The sequence below is a fragment of the Lepeophtheirus salmonis genome, chromosome 4 (genome assembly GCF_016086655.4).
Source record: "Lepeophtheirus salmonis chromosome 4, UVic_Lsal_1.4, whole genome shotgun sequence".
In the NCBI taxonomy this organism is placed as follows: domain Eukaryota; kingdom Metazoa; phylum Arthropoda; class Copepoda; order Siphonostomatoida; family Caligidae; genus Lepeophtheirus; species Lepeophtheirus salmonis.
Genome location: NC_052134.2, coordinates 7,549,881 through 7,565,249, shown reverse-complemented (window position 1 = coordinate 7,565,249; position 15,369 = coordinate 7,549,881). Strand labels below are relative to the sequence as shown.

Below are 15,369 nucleotides of genomic sequence, written 5' to 3'. Positions count from 1 at the left end.
TAGCAATTTGCATTTTACATGGCCAAACTGCTGCCCAGAATATCTCTTTAATTACAAGATGTACAATGAAACATTTGCCGTAAAACAAATTATATCTGTATATATATAATAGAGTTTGTGTGTCCTTTATGGATGCCCACAGTTTTGAACCTAGGAGGCTGAAATTTTGCATGGGTGCCTCTTTTGAATCTGGTTAGGCGGAGGTGCCGATTTTCGGGGAGGGGGTCATATAAGGGGGGATTGTTCTATACCCAAAACACAAAAGTTGTTTTTGGAACTCAAGGAGACTAGATGCGTGTTGAGTTTTTTTTAAGGTGCAAAAAATTGTATTTCGAGTGAAGTATTGGATTTGTAGATAAAAAAAAAAGTTTCTAGTTGTCTGGAAATTTGTTTGCATATAAATTTGACGCATAAATTGATGTTTAATTGAAAAATCTCTCATTTTTTCTCAATAATTATTCAATCATTTTCATTTTATTCTCTTTTTTCATCAAAGGTCAATTTTCAATTTTTAAGAAGAAATGCCACAAAAGGATGCAAAATTATAGGCTCTAGTATTTCATTTTCCGGAACATTTTATTACATAATTTTTGCAATATTAGCAAAAATGAATCAGTTATCGAGAGTTATCTTTTCGACAAAATTGTTTTCCATAACTTTTTTATAGTAAGAACAAAATAAATCTAAAATAAATGTTCCTCTTTACAATTCAAATAAATGCTATTTACTGCTTTTTTATAAAATTACTCTCAAAAAGTTTTTTTTGCAATTTTTTTGTGACAAAAATAAAAAATGAATTTCTCATCTAGACAATCTTTTTCATGCACATACATATGTCGGTATGTTATTTGGCCAACGTTACGGCCAGTAAACCTTTGCTAGTATTAATGATGAAAATCTGGTGTATTTTTTAGCTGACCCCTTTCTTGCAATTTGTAATCTGAAAAAGGGATTTTCTTTTCCTTTGCAGTTGTCATTATTATTTGATTCCTGAGTAGTGAATATACTTTCCTAAATAGATTCAAATATATTCAATCCCTGATTGAACATTTGTGTATGCACTTAAAAGAACCTCTGAGGATATGTTGCGGAGTTATAATTGAAAGTCCTATTTGAACTCAAAGTAGAATTGGGGATCGAATTCGGAATCATTCTAGTAAGTGTTCTTATTTATGTCCTTTTCTCCTTCCTCCCTTGTTACAGCTGTTATGAGCATTATTCCTTATCTCCTCCAAAACATTCTTCAAATTGTCAGGGTTACCAACTAGATTTTCCGTTTCTTTTTTTTTTGCATGCCCATTCTACGCTGGATTTTCATCATTGGCTAATATATATAAATCGATTCAACCCAAACTTTTAACATCACAAAGCGTCTCTCAAACAACAGGTCTTTAGATATCTTTGGGATGTTAATTGGAGTTGAAGGATTACTATCATACATTGAAAAGTTAGATAGATAGACTCTGTGTATATTTCTAGGAACATTTTGATGTCAATAATATCTAACAGAAATTGCTATACGTTCTACATACATAAAGCTTGGAAAACTACTCAAAAAAGATTTAAATAAAATTTTATTTTAGGAATGATCCCGAAGTTAGTTTAATCTGTGACTAATAATACATCTCTCAAATTACTTAGAATAATGATGTGACTGCCTTTAAGTATCATATTGGTAGGGAAGACCGAGATAGATTGCAAAAGTCCCTTTTACTCCAACATCAAAGACCTACAGTGATAATATTTGTATGATATAATACAAATTGTTCAGAAAAAATATTAAAAAAAATATTGTCAACGTATGTTTGAGAGATTGGATAATAAATGTTTTTTTTTTAAAAAAAGTAAAATTAGATCTTTTAACTTATCATTATTTTTATAAAAATACAATCCGCTTTTAATTGTGTTTCCTAAAACTTTAAATCATTTAAATAATTATTTATTATTTCTCTATATCACTTGATATAAGTTTACTAAAATTCAAAAAATTCACTCATTGAGGATAAAATTTAGATGTTGTACAAAGGGGACAATTTCAACAAGTGCTACAATTGCCTAGAGTCAATAAATCCTCTTTATTGAGGACTCTCCTTAATTCATGAAAACCCTCACACGTAGCTACTCAATACTTAGATCAATTTATAATATATAGTCTCTCCTCAAGAATGAAAGAATAAAAAAAAATTAAATTATTTCGAAAAAAAAAATTCAAAAATCAACAACTAATCACGAAAAATTACAAATATTATTTTTTTTGGAGAAAAATTTCAAAAATCCACAGCTATTTACAAAAAATTAGAAGAATCAAATTAAATTTCAAATATTTAATTTTCAGGTAAAAAGTCAAAATTCCTTAATTTGGGAGGGGTTACAACCCCTCCAGCCCCCCCCCTGCAGAAGACCCTGGATATACAGTACACCTTGTATTCACTCTTGATGCTACATGCAAAACGACTGTAGGATCTACATTGTTATGTTCTAGACGAAAATTGAAATTTGATAATTCCATGGCAATCCATTTCTGGGGAGTTGAGCTGGAAAAAAAAATTTTCCAACTGTCCCCGGTCTACCCTACATTTGAATTGAATAGCATATTAAATATACACAAGTTTAGAACATGGATAAATCACTCCACGTATGTATAAGTATGCCTATTAGATATCCTTAAATTGGAGACTATCAGGTTCCATTTCGGTGAATGGACGGTCTATACTTCACGTCAATTAACTTGTATGTACATGCAGTATATAAGGTGAATATTCACAGTTGTTCTGAAAGATTATTTGAATTATGATTAGTAAGGCTGTGTACATATTTATGGGAATTTACTTTATTTATAATATAGGTACTTGTGTTGATAGCAGAGTTCAAAACAAGGGCTACATAGTACAAACGTATTATACAGACATACAGTGAATGTAAATTATATTTCATATTAGTATACCTGCTAGGATTTCTCATTTCTCGGTCATTGAGAGGGATCCCGGGAAAACTAAGGATTAAATTACAGGATCCCTTAAGAAGTTAATAGTTACCGTGAAATTTAAGTACTCAAATTATATTTTAATAAGAAAGGATCAAATTTAACAGGGGTGTCCGCAGGATTATATTATGGGGGGAGGGCTTGGTTTTTGGATGTAAATTAAAAAAATCCAAAAACTTAAATTTTTCAGAAAACATTTGAAATATTAAATTTTTTGGAAAAAAAATTCAAAAATACAAAGCTATTTACAAAATATTAAATTTTTTGGGAAAAACAAAATCAAAAATCAACAGTTCTTCACAAATAATTAAATTTTTTGGAAAAAAAAATTCAAAAATCCACAGGTTTTTACAAAAAAATTCAAAAATTAAATTTCAAAAATCCACAGCTCTTCACAAATAATTAAATTTTTGGAAAAAAATTTCCAAAATCCACAGCTTTTTTAGAAAAAAATTGACAAATTAAATTTCAAAAATCCACAGCTCTTCATAAAACATTAAAATATTTCAAAAATTAAGCTAAATTTCAAATATTAAATTTTTTGAAAAAAAAAATCAAATATTAAATTTTTTGAAAAAAAAAATCAAATATTAAATTTTCTACAAAAATAAAGATTTTTTTTTTGAGGGGCGGGGTACAGCCCCTCTAATCACCCCTGCGGACGCCCATATTTAAGTTCAATTTTCATGTTTCTTGGTTTTTATCGTTATCACTAAAAGTATGCGGGACCAGATTATTGGCAATTCTATCACCCAATCCGACCTGTAAAAAAAAAAAAAAATCTTTGTATACCTTTATCAGGATGAAGGACCTTGTTCCTCTTTTAGTTATAACGATATAGTACCCCTTAATACAGTTAAAAAAATGATGCGATAACGCAGCCTAAGAGGACTCAAAACAGGTAATAAGTAAATTAATTTATACTTCCTGCACTCCCTTGACGAAATTATCAGTTTTCTTAGGCCACTCCTTTTACAAAGCCATCTATGTATAAACATTAATCATGTATTTTTATATTTATATTCCCTTCTTACACTAGGCTTTCTACTCTTTTTTATTAGTTATGTACTCCCTAGGGTTTTATACCTAATCGTAACTCCCGGGAAATATTTTATATTTTAAATATATTAAGTGATGAACAAGTTCATTTTTGGGAGATTATATATAATTAAATGAAACTTATACTATGAAACAATTAAATCCGGGATCTTCCATAGGTGTCAAACCCAAAATAATCCCGGGATTCCGAGAGAAAGAGACCCTAATACCTACCTATGCATTCATCAAGTCTCACATCCTTACTTCTAATATAATATTGTGTTTAAAATCTGTACAATGAATATTTATAAGTTATGAAGGGATCCGTCTAGAAATTTTATTAGATCACTTTGATAAAATCGCCAATTTAAACATTTTAATGAAAATAATAAATAAATAAATTATTATTTAATAATATAATTACTTGTAGAGTTGAGGAAAGAGAGTGTGTGTAATTTTTTCATGTGTAGAATCCGAGTACGATGATAGTAAGTAGTGTTTGCTTTTTTTTGAAAAGATCCTATTAACAGTGAGTATTTTTCGTTCAATGGGATCGTATTGGGAATATATATCAGTGTTTTACATTCTTAGTTAAATCTATCTCAGGATGAGTAAGGAAGAACTTGGAAAAGTAAGTGAATAATAATATCACTATACTCGTTTAGTCAAGACATTTTTGACCTTGGATTGAAAAGCTGGTGCTACTCTAGAAATGACCTACAGTTACTTGGTTATAACCCAATATGTCTGTTTTTGTGGTCAACATTTCACCTTTTATAATAGATAAACCTTGTTAGCTTAATACAAATATTTTGAAACGCAACAAATCTCAGATGAAATAACTTTTAAAATCTTGATTTTTTAGAGGTGCTCTTTATTTTAAAATGAAGCTGTAAGTCTTCATTTTAAGAGACAAAATTATTAAATAACTTCGAGGTTAATAATTGTCATCAAAAATGAGGAATTTATTAGATTTATATGATTTTTTTTTCTCAAAAAAAACAACACTGTGGGCCATAAAAGTCGCAATTTTGTATTTCAAAGACCATTTTTACGTTTCTTGAGCTAAAAACAATTAGGAACACAGCCAGGGCCGGTTTTAGGGGCACTGAAGGTCAGTACTCTAGGCCCACTCTTAATAGAGAGTAAATATTTAGTAAATGTATATATGTTGTCTACAAGTTGCAATATTTTCGTCTTAAATGTATTATTTAATTACAACATTGGTCCTTATAATTATCAACTACATATTGATACTATCGTGTTTATTTTGATCAATTTAAATAACAGGGTTTTTATGTATTTATAAGTAATATAAATGTGGACATTTGAACGTACTAATGTGCTACAGAATACTTATATTTTGATAATTTGTATTAAAATAGTCATAAATTACATCTTTAATATATCAATTATCCATAGAGTATTGCATTATCGTCTTTCAATGTCCTGAAAATTATTCATCTAATTTTTGATTGCAACTTGTAAACAACATATATATGTACCAAGAAAACTTGACCATAAGGTTGACATTTTTGAAGAAAATTTTATTTAAAAAAACTGTCATCAAATGAAATATGAACAAAATTTATTATAAAGAATGACATAGGATAAATAATATGAAAAAATTTACAATAAAAGACCAATATTTTAATCAATTGTAATAACAATTGCCGTAACTCAAATATTTACTTTATAGAATTAAGCTTGGAAACTCCATTTTTTCATTATAAAGAATGGTGTTTTTCAATTTTTACAATAAAATAGATAGGATAAATTAATTCATTTCAGCAGTCTGAATTTCTCTGCATTTAATATTATACTTCTAGGGGGAAATATAGTCATATTTATACTTTTTGAATTACGATAATTTGACCCTCAAACCTCGATATGTACTTGTATGCTGTAAGATGAGAGGCGGGTTCAATCTGACAATCTATATCAAAATGGAATTCGCAGCTTAAGATAATTGAATTTTTTGGAAAAGAAAAAATCAAAACTCCACAGATGTTTGTTCACAAAAAAAGAAATTTGTAATATTCAAATTAGAAAAGTTTTTTTTTTTTTTGGATATTTGAGGGGATACATCCCCTCAAGCCTACCCCCTGCAGACACTCCTGTAAGCTGTATTCTTTGCAAGGAATTTCTGAATTTCTCAGCTAACTTTTAGTAATCTATTTCCTATAAAAGTAGACTAACTCATCAAATGGGGATGAGACAAAAAAAAATCAATAAGCATGTAGATTCTTCATAGTACTTTCTCTTAAATACATTGCATTTACTAGTAAATTATTTAAATACCTAAAAAAACACATCATACTTGTATACTTTAATGATGTACTTGACTTAAGTAGATTTAAATGTACTTAATCTCAATCCAAGGGAGAACAACATTGTAATTTTGTTGACTATTTTAATAATTAATTAATTACACTTGAGTACTTTTTGTTTTGTTTGTTATTATCTCAAAAGCTGTTTGTGTAATGATGGTATAATCTATCCCCAATTCATTAATGATTTTAACATGTATTCATTTAAACTCATATAACATTTCTAAATATTGTTAAAGAAAGTACCAATGTTCAATTGAATATGATACTTAAATAGACCGTTTTTCTCAATAGGACATGTTAGGCTATCCCAAGCAAGTCTTTTTTATTCTGGGAAATGAATTTTGTGAAAGATTCTCATTTTACGGGATGCGAGCTGTGTTATCCAAATACCTAAAAGATGATCTTAAGTTTTCTGAAGATACTTCTACTTCCATTTTCCACGCATTTGGATTTTTAGCTTACTTTACACCTATTTTTGGTGCAATCCTAGCTGATAATTACATAGGGAAATTTAAGTATGTTTCCATGTTTATATGGTTTATATTTGGCAACTTCTTCATTATTATTATTTATTTTTTTAGGACTATATTTTATGTATCTATAATATATGTCTTTGGTCATTTAATTAAAACAATCGGAGCAACTCCTGTACCCTTTTCAGCCCAAGTGTAAGTGCAGAATTATTAATGAGAAAAATATATTATTAGAAACAATTGTTATCAAAGGGCCATGAGTTTTGTTGGTCTTATACTGATTGCCATTGGAACTGGAGGGATCAAACCCTGTGTTGCATCCTTTGGAGGTGATCAGTTTACGTTGCCTGAGCAACAAAATCATTTGGAGAAATTTTTTTACATCTTCTACCTCAGTATAAATGTTGGCTCCTTCTTTGGAACACTTTTGACTCCTAAATTCAGGTTGATTAATTAATTAATCGTTTATATTTTTTAAACAAAAATCATATCTGTAGAAAGGACGTTTATTGTTTTGGTAAGGAAAGTTGTTATCCTCTAGCATTTGGATTTCCAGCACTTCTAATGGCCGTCGCTTTAATATTGTTTTTATTGGGGAAACCATTCTACAAGAGTGTTGAGCCACAAGGAAATATCCTTTTGAAAGTACTTAAGGTCTATAGTCGAGGCATAAGCCAAAGATTTAAGTCATCAAAAACAAAAGTTTCTCATTGGTTAGATCGATCTAAGGATAAATTTGATCATCAATTGGTTGAAGAATCTAAGATTTTGTTAAAAATATTTGCGCTCTATCTTCCATTGCCTGTATTTTGGACATTATTTGATCAACAAGGTTCTCGATGGGTATTTCAAGGAAATAAAATGGATGGTTGGTCGGATATTATTGGTGAAGTTAAGCCTGATCAAATGAGTACCATTAATCCATTTCTAATTGTAATTCTGATTCCCCTCTTCAACTTCGCAGTTTATCCCGTATTAAATAAGTTAGTTGATCATCAATCATAATTAATAGCAATTAAAAAAATGTATTCATTTTGTTTGATTTCTTCCAGACTTAATATTCTAACAAAACCTTTACATCGAATGTTTTTAGGAGGGATGCTAGCTGCTTTAGCATTTGTTGCATCTGCAGTTTTACAACAAACGATAAAGGTAAGTAATACAAACTTATTGGTATTGGCTTTAAATGATTTTAATCATTTATTATATTTATGATTAGAGCTATAATTCGCCATTCTATGAGGATAGCCATGGAAACTATTATGTCATGAACGCTTCGCCTTGTAAGACTTCTACATATTTCATGCAGCATGATATTGAGGTGATAGAAAACGGTACCTCTGCTGTTCATAGTATGGAACCTGGAATGCTAAACATTAATATCAAAGATGCGCAGTTACCTTGTCTAAGTACCTTATCCATTGAGGATTCTTTTGATATAAAAGTTGGAGAATTTTCGGTCTTCTTGCTCCACGGATCCCCAGATCAATTATATCTCACTAAAATTTTAGAAGATACTCAATTAAAGCAAGGTCATGCAAAAACAATGTAGGATGAAATAGTGTAATAAAAAAAGCATAAATGTCAATAACTACATTCGTCATACAGGGTAATTGGGGATCAGAGTTCTCAGATTGTTATAAAACAGCTTAAAGATGCCAATACAATATCCTTGAATCTCACCCAGAAACTCGATAATGGTCTATTTGCTTCAGAATTTACAGCGTTAGCCAAGGGAAAATATAGGTAATTTTTCATTAATTAATTGAATAGTTTTTTTCATTTTCATATCACATTTAGCATCACACAAGATGAAAAAGAATTTGGAGCATTTGAAGTGAAGGAAATAAATTCAATCGTTCACATCTACATTGTAAGTACTTTATTCTTCGACAAAGAATAATAATTACGTAAAAATAACATTTACTCTACCAATAGAAGAAGTTCATTAGTACCTAGAGCTATTTTTTAGTCTATAATAAAGCTTAACTTCTAGGAATCACAGTCCGAAAGAATAGAAGTTTTTGAGGAACACGGATTCGTCAATGTTCATATATTTTGGCAGGTCCCACAGTATGTTATATTAACAGTTGGAGAAATCTTATTCAGTGTAACTGGACTCGAGTTTTCTTACTCCCAAGCTCCTACTTCAATGAAAGCTGTTGTTCAGGCCGCGTGGTTGGTAACAAATGCTCTGGGCAATGTCTTAGTCATAATAGTTTCTGGAGTCCATGCTTTTAATCGAGTAAATTGAAGTTATCACTGCATGGTAAATAGAGTTACTTGTCTTTTCTTTTACATTACAGGTCACGGAATTAATATTTTTTTCAATATTAATGGCTATATGCATGATAATTTTCCTTGGATTGGGATACTACCTAGGCTTTATGAGTAAGAAGGTCCCCGAAGCAAATGAACCGGTAGAGAAAGAGACGGAAACAAGTTCGCTTTAATTATTATCATAATTATTTGGACCAATATGCAAGGGTCTATTATTGCCTATTAATGTTAGTTCTTTGTACTCGTTGAATTGATAAAATGAGAAATTGAGGTTGATTTACAAAAGAAAATGAAAATATTACTTAAGTAATTTAATTATCATAAATAAAACATAAATTTTCCTTGCTAAGTTAACTGCACAATCATTACAAAACAAGTGGATACATAAATATGTATAATGCGGTTGATTGTAAATATCATGTACATGAAGACATTGTCCCGAAGTAATAATAATATTTAAGACAATTAAAATAGAACATTTATTAAGGTTTCTGTAATAAATAAATGCTGGAATCCCCCAAGTTTAGTCCCAATTAGAGACAAATTGCTCATCACCCCCCATAACAATGTCATCTAATTCAAATTCGTTTTCCTCCATACTTTCACTTCCATCATCCTTTTCCATAATCGAGAGATTTTTTTTCCTCTTAATTTTACCCATAGCCAGTAAAAATGAGGCTGTGTATGAATTTTGGTCACAAAGTTGAGCTAAATCCTTAGATCTGACAAGTAAACTCTTTTGAAGTAAATTTAGGCATGGATATAACTCTTTACCATTTTTCTTAATGAGACTTCCGCCTTTAAACCTAAAAAAAGACTGTATCCATAATGAATAAAACTCAAGATGCCGAGAAGTCTCTAGTTCTTTTCCAAAAAAAGTCAATAATTGGTTGACATATTTATCTGGAAAAGTCTCTAAGATGAATACACTGCTCTCGAAAGGAATAGTCTCAATAACTTGACGGATTAGCTTTGTTTCATTCAGTTTTAGTGAGCCAAATAACGCAGTGGAGTACTGTTTTCTATTTAACTGTTGGATAACATAGGATGGGGTAATATCAATTTCAAGATCAGTTGGATCAAAGACTGTATCTACATCCAGAGAGTAAACAAGCAGTCCTTCAGTTGTAGTAATTGCAAACTCTCGACCAGTTGGCGCAAATTGAGCGTCAGTTACTTTAATTTCTGGATGAACACTTCGCGCGGACTTCTCATCCTTTCGTGCTCCTGGAAGTTGCATTACATCGTCGTCACCTCTATCCTCAACAAGAGCTAAGTTGCCAAATTCAGAGGCAGATTTACGAGATATTACATCATCCATAGCATCAAGATCTCGATTTTGTGTTATTTCAAACTTCTTAACTAAAAGAGACTCCTTGACATGATATAAACATATGAACTTGGAAGATCCTCCTGCTATTATGAATTTCCCGTTGGTCGAATAGGCCAACGTTCTAAAATATTGACTTTCCTTCGATTTGGACGCAGTAATGAGATCGGAGTCTGCTCTGCCCGCCCCAAGATCATCTTTTCCTTCAATAGTTCCGATTTGATTTCCGGTTTTTAAATCAAAAATAGATAACTGCCCATTGAGAGTTGCTACAGCTACTTCAAGTCCGTCAGGACGAAAAGCAACTGCTATACCATCAGATCCTAGATTTATAACTTCAGAGGAAGTACTATTTGATTCCAGGGAATTCCAAATCCGCATAGTCTGATCCCAAGAAGCAGATACTAGAGTACTTGAAGATGTGATTGATGGACTAAAGGATAACGAGTTTACAGGACCTTCGTGTCCAGAAATAACCTCTAGTAATCGACCTGTCTTCAAAGACCAAAGATATATGTCAAAAACGTCTTTAGCTCCAGCTGCAATAAGCTCCCCTGTTGCATCTACAGCTACACATGCGAATTGAACAGGTTTTGGTGAGGCAAATGTACGAAAATTTCTGTATCTGATTAAATCAAACGCTCTAACAGTTCCATCTAATGAAGATGATATAAGTGCCTTGTTATTAGAGGTAAATGCGACCCCTGAAACTGGAGAGCTGTGCTCTGAAAAAGTAACAAAACAGAAACCACTACTGGAGTTCCATACTTTGACTTTCCCATCCGAACCCCCAGTAGCAACCATAATTCCATCACGACTGTAGGAGAGGGATTCTAAGTTGTTATAATGACCCTTTTGTTTCATTATGTATGTTTCTGATTTCCATTCCCACACAAGAAGAGACCCTGCAGAAGATGATCCTAAGGCAATCCAATCTCCTGAACAGTTTATGTTGATGGTTGAAATACAAGTGTTCATATTTAAACTATGAATTAAGCTAACGTCAGGGAGCTGAAGAACTACAAATGATCCTTCCGAATACCCTGCAACGAGTATATCCATGCATGGATGATAGTCTGCAGAAGTAACTTCGAATGCCATATTTTTATCTTGAAGGAAATCCTTGATGAAGTGACGAGATGAGCGAGTGAATTTTTCCGTCTCCTCGCTTATTTCCCATTGATTTAAATGACCACTGGAGTTGAGAGTATGACAGGAGAGAGGAGAAGTATCTGTAAAGGCAATGTGAACAACTTCACTTCCTGACCCAAGGCAATACACCTGAAAGGAGAAGAATTGTTTAAGTTAGTTTGAATTATTTATGTGGACGTGATTGATGGATTACTTTATCACTGAGGAGAGAATATATTCGTGTAGAGTCTGAGCCTGAGGCAATCCATTCTGAATTGTCACTCCATGCTAATTTAGTGACAGAGGACATTTGTCCTTGTAGAACTTTATGGAGTCCTAAAGGTCCAAAACGGGGTTGCTTAAACGTCTCTGCCTCATAGATGAGAGTTGACGTATCCTCTTTCGAGACGGCAATGAACTTTCCATCAGGAGAGAACTTGGCATCCAGGATCCGCCGATCTGTCGTCTCTCGATGAAGAACCACGTTTTTCTCAAGTGAACAAACGTGAAGATCTCCATTGCTCGTCGCCACAAAGAGTGTTTTAGAAGAGGGACTCGGATCCAGTGCCATAAAAGACACATCAAATCGAAAGTTATAATCCAAAGTTCTGGATTTCCCATGTTCCAAGTTATAAAATGAGATTTTGTTTCCTACGGGACTCAAAAGAGTTCCTCCATCCCGCGAAAAACAAAGATTCCCTTTCCTATAAACAGTTCCGTAAAGGTTTTTGAATTGATAGTTGTTCATACTATATGTTTCTACAAGAGTTCAGTCACATTCCCTTTCTCGGATGACAATCAATCGACAATTAGTCCCAATCCTAGTTCACCTCAATTGAAAAAACGCGACTTTTGTAGTTACGTTTGTAAATAAAATAATGAAGGTAGTAGATTTTCCACGTGTGTTCTTCATATGACGTCATATTATAAACATATATGACATCACAGATAGTGTTATTTTGTTTCTTCACATTGCGCATGCGCACGTAACCCACAACAACAATTTTTTTAGTTTAGATCAGAGGACGGAGTTGTTTGTTACATTTAATTGTATTAATTTTCAATGGTTATGAATGATTTTAGAGATTTATAAAGCAGCTTTTTGTAGTTGTTAATCTGAACACGGCTTTTTATTAATACCAAAACTGTAGTCATTATTCTTTAAATCTTGAGAATACAGAATATTTTAATATAGAGTAATCACTACTGCGAGGGCTCATTAAAGAATGAGAGTCACAACGAAGGTTGAATGGGAGTTATAAATATAAGTGGTTGTTGGATCCGGATTAAAATTGAGGATCGATATCAGAGTAATTCCAGTCCTTCCTAGATACGGAGTGGGATTTACTTTTTATTGCAATTATATTAAATTATCCCTATCAAACTATTCATTGACCAAAAAAAAAAAAAATATATATATATATATACTGCAGCCGCTTCCTTGATCATTATCGACCTCTGAGGTTGTACAGGAAAGTACGTGGTCCTCCTCCGCCACGTTTCTATGCATCAAGGACCCATTCTAATATGTTTTAATACACTCTGGCCCCTGGTTATGCCGTCGAACTGCTGGGCCCTGACGCAGATAAAAAATAGCTTCCCTGAGTATGAAGTAGCCCTTCTTATGTCCAAAATACAGCTTAGCCAACGTGTAATGCAAGCGAATTGTTGGACCCCAAATCAGGTTTAATTCTTCTGCCGGTTCTCAAACTTCTGAGCATCAAGTACCGGTGTGTATTATATTCTATATGGTATTAAATGGTGTTTCTTCATCATTCAATTGTTTTATCCTCGGAATATTACATAAATTTCGTTGCAATAATTTTGCCTTTCAATGAAATTACTCATTATCATATTTCTTACAATGATGTTGTTTCACAATGATATTACCCACAGTCGTTTTGTCTCACAATGGTAATTTACACCACGATTTTACCACGAAAACACCTTTTTGTAATAAGATTTACGAAATTTCAAAAATGGTATACATAATAATCATTTTATATGGAAGAACATCCTCAATTCCAAGATAAAATTCCTAAATTGACCTCATTTCTTCAATATTGAGCAGTGACAAATAACTTTGGTCTTCCTGTTGCGTCTTGACGAGGGAGAGACACAAACTTATTTATAATAGGAGAGATCCAGGATGACCGAGAGACATGAGGAGAAGAAATGCGTGGAGGAGTAAAACACTTTTTACAGGAACATCTGTGTTCTCATTAATAGAAAACCATACTCTATTTATTTACAAAATACGCGACTATTTATACTACGTAAAATACAGTACTTATAATACATAAACGAATATACAAGAAGATAAGAACATGAAAGGAACCATGAAATACATAACACTTCCTAATGCTACGGATGGCGGTATTTTATCAGTCACGCAGCAAAAGAAAAGCTATGCCGCTGAAACTAAACTTCCTTAGATTGCTTGTATCTATTCAATACCGGGGATGAATCCAAATATGCTTAACTTAAGTACAAATATTCTATATAGCTTGCATCCATAAGCGTCTCGAGCTTTTCGTCTAGATGTCTATGTTACATCGTTATACAATCTTATTTCCACACTATAGATAAAAAAATAACTATTCTAATAGAAAGAATAAGATATTTGTACAAATCTAACAATTTTTGGGATTTTAGTACATATTACATTGATATAGCTCAATTATCAGAGTTTATCAGTGCAATGAATGTCTTTCGACTTCAATATGGAATCCAATAAATTCCAACAAAAACAATATATCCTTTTTTCGATATGGTACATAACTTTAACTTTTTGTGTGTAAATACTCTACTTACTCAAACTTAACTTCCCAAGCTGGGTTATTCCTTCATTAGAATTATATTATATACCTACTACTTAAGATTATTTTATTTGATCAATTTAAAATTTGGGAAATCGATGTAGTCCGACGCCACAAGATATTCCTATCGGCTCCAGTTCGACACCCAACGTACACACACTTGTTTACCGTAATGAACGAATTATTTTATATTACAAGATTAATATCTATTAAATAAATATAATTTCATTTGAATGAACCTGATATTAAATAATCTTGGCCAAATTAGTTCATAATATTCAGAGAAAAAATGTCTACTATAATATATTATATAAATATCATTAATTAAATAATCATCATTCATCCTTTCGATCCTCTCTCTATTTCTTAATTAATGATTTACGTTATATATATTGTACATCCTTTGCAAAAAGATGACTCCTAACTTTTACGGATAAAATGTTCTATTTAAACTGTACTTTTGGTAATTTTCTATAATTAAATGTTAGAAAAATGTTAAATGTAATATTTGTAGCACTCCCAGATTGAAACACTTCCTCTAAGCAAGTTTTTTTAATCAAAAACTTTTTTATTTCAGTTCAAAAATGTTGTCTTCATGGAAGCGATATTAATTGTAGCACGTGACTTTACATAGATTTTCTGATGGTGTTGAAATAAAAATGAAGTAATATTGTACAAAGTCAATTAAGTTTTGCCTTTTGATTTTTAACAATAGAATACATTTCCCACTACATGAGGGTATGTGATTGACCCTTGGTCCACTCCAGATATAAGTAGAACTCATTGGCTCTATAGATATAATAATTAAATCATATACAATAAAATCCACTAGTATTTCCGTAGCTTTATAATTATAACTATGATTTACTAATAAAGTATTACTTTTTATTTTATATCAGAAAAGCTTACTCACAACAAATGCTTCCACCAATTTGTGGTAAATAATGTTTAGCCAAAAATCTCTTCTATCACAATACTTGCA

General features: G+C 31.6%; 2 protein-coding genes across 3 annotated transcripts; one reads left to right on the top strand and one right to left on the bottom strand.

The window, feature by feature from the left end:
- The first annotated feature begins 4,430 nt into the window (after positions 1-4,430).
- On the top strand, positions 4,431-9,456 carry LOC121116518 (solute carrier family 15 member 2). Of its 2 annotated transcripts, XM_071887582.1 has the most exons (12): positions 4,467-4,550; positions 4,613-4,652; positions 6,646-6,869; positions 6,936-7,022; positions 7,080-7,271; positions 7,325-7,810; positions 7,880-7,979; positions 8,047-8,375; positions 8,436-8,573; positions 8,628-8,700; positions 8,824-9,072; positions 9,134-9,456. In XM_071887582.1, the coding sequence occupies exons 2-12, from the start codon at positions 4,629-4,631 to the stop codon at positions 9,278-9,280; spliced, it is 2,049 nt and encodes a 682-aa protein (XP_071743683.1). In that variant the 5' UTR covers positions 4,467-4,550; positions 4,613-4,628; the 3' UTR covers positions 9,281-9,456. The 2 variants fall into 2 exon arrangements, with proteins under 2 accessions (XP_040566710.1, XP_071743683.1); XM_040710776.2 differs by lacking the exon at positions 4,613-4,652 and having other exon boundaries at positions 4,431-4,509.
- LOC121116517 (periodic tryptophan protein 2 homolog) lies at positions 9,398-12,499 on the bottom strand. The gene is made up of 2 exons (XM_040710773.2): positions 11,783-12,499; positions 9,398-11,718 (listed from the first exon to the last, which is right to left on the bottom strand). The coding sequence occupies exons 1-2, from the start codon at positions 12,314-12,316 to the stop codon at positions 9,631-9,633; spliced, it is 2,622 nt and encodes an 873-aa protein (XP_040566707.1). The 5' UTR covers positions 12,317-12,499; the 3' UTR covers positions 9,398-9,630.
- Positions 12,500-15,369: the final 2,870 nt, after the last annotated feature.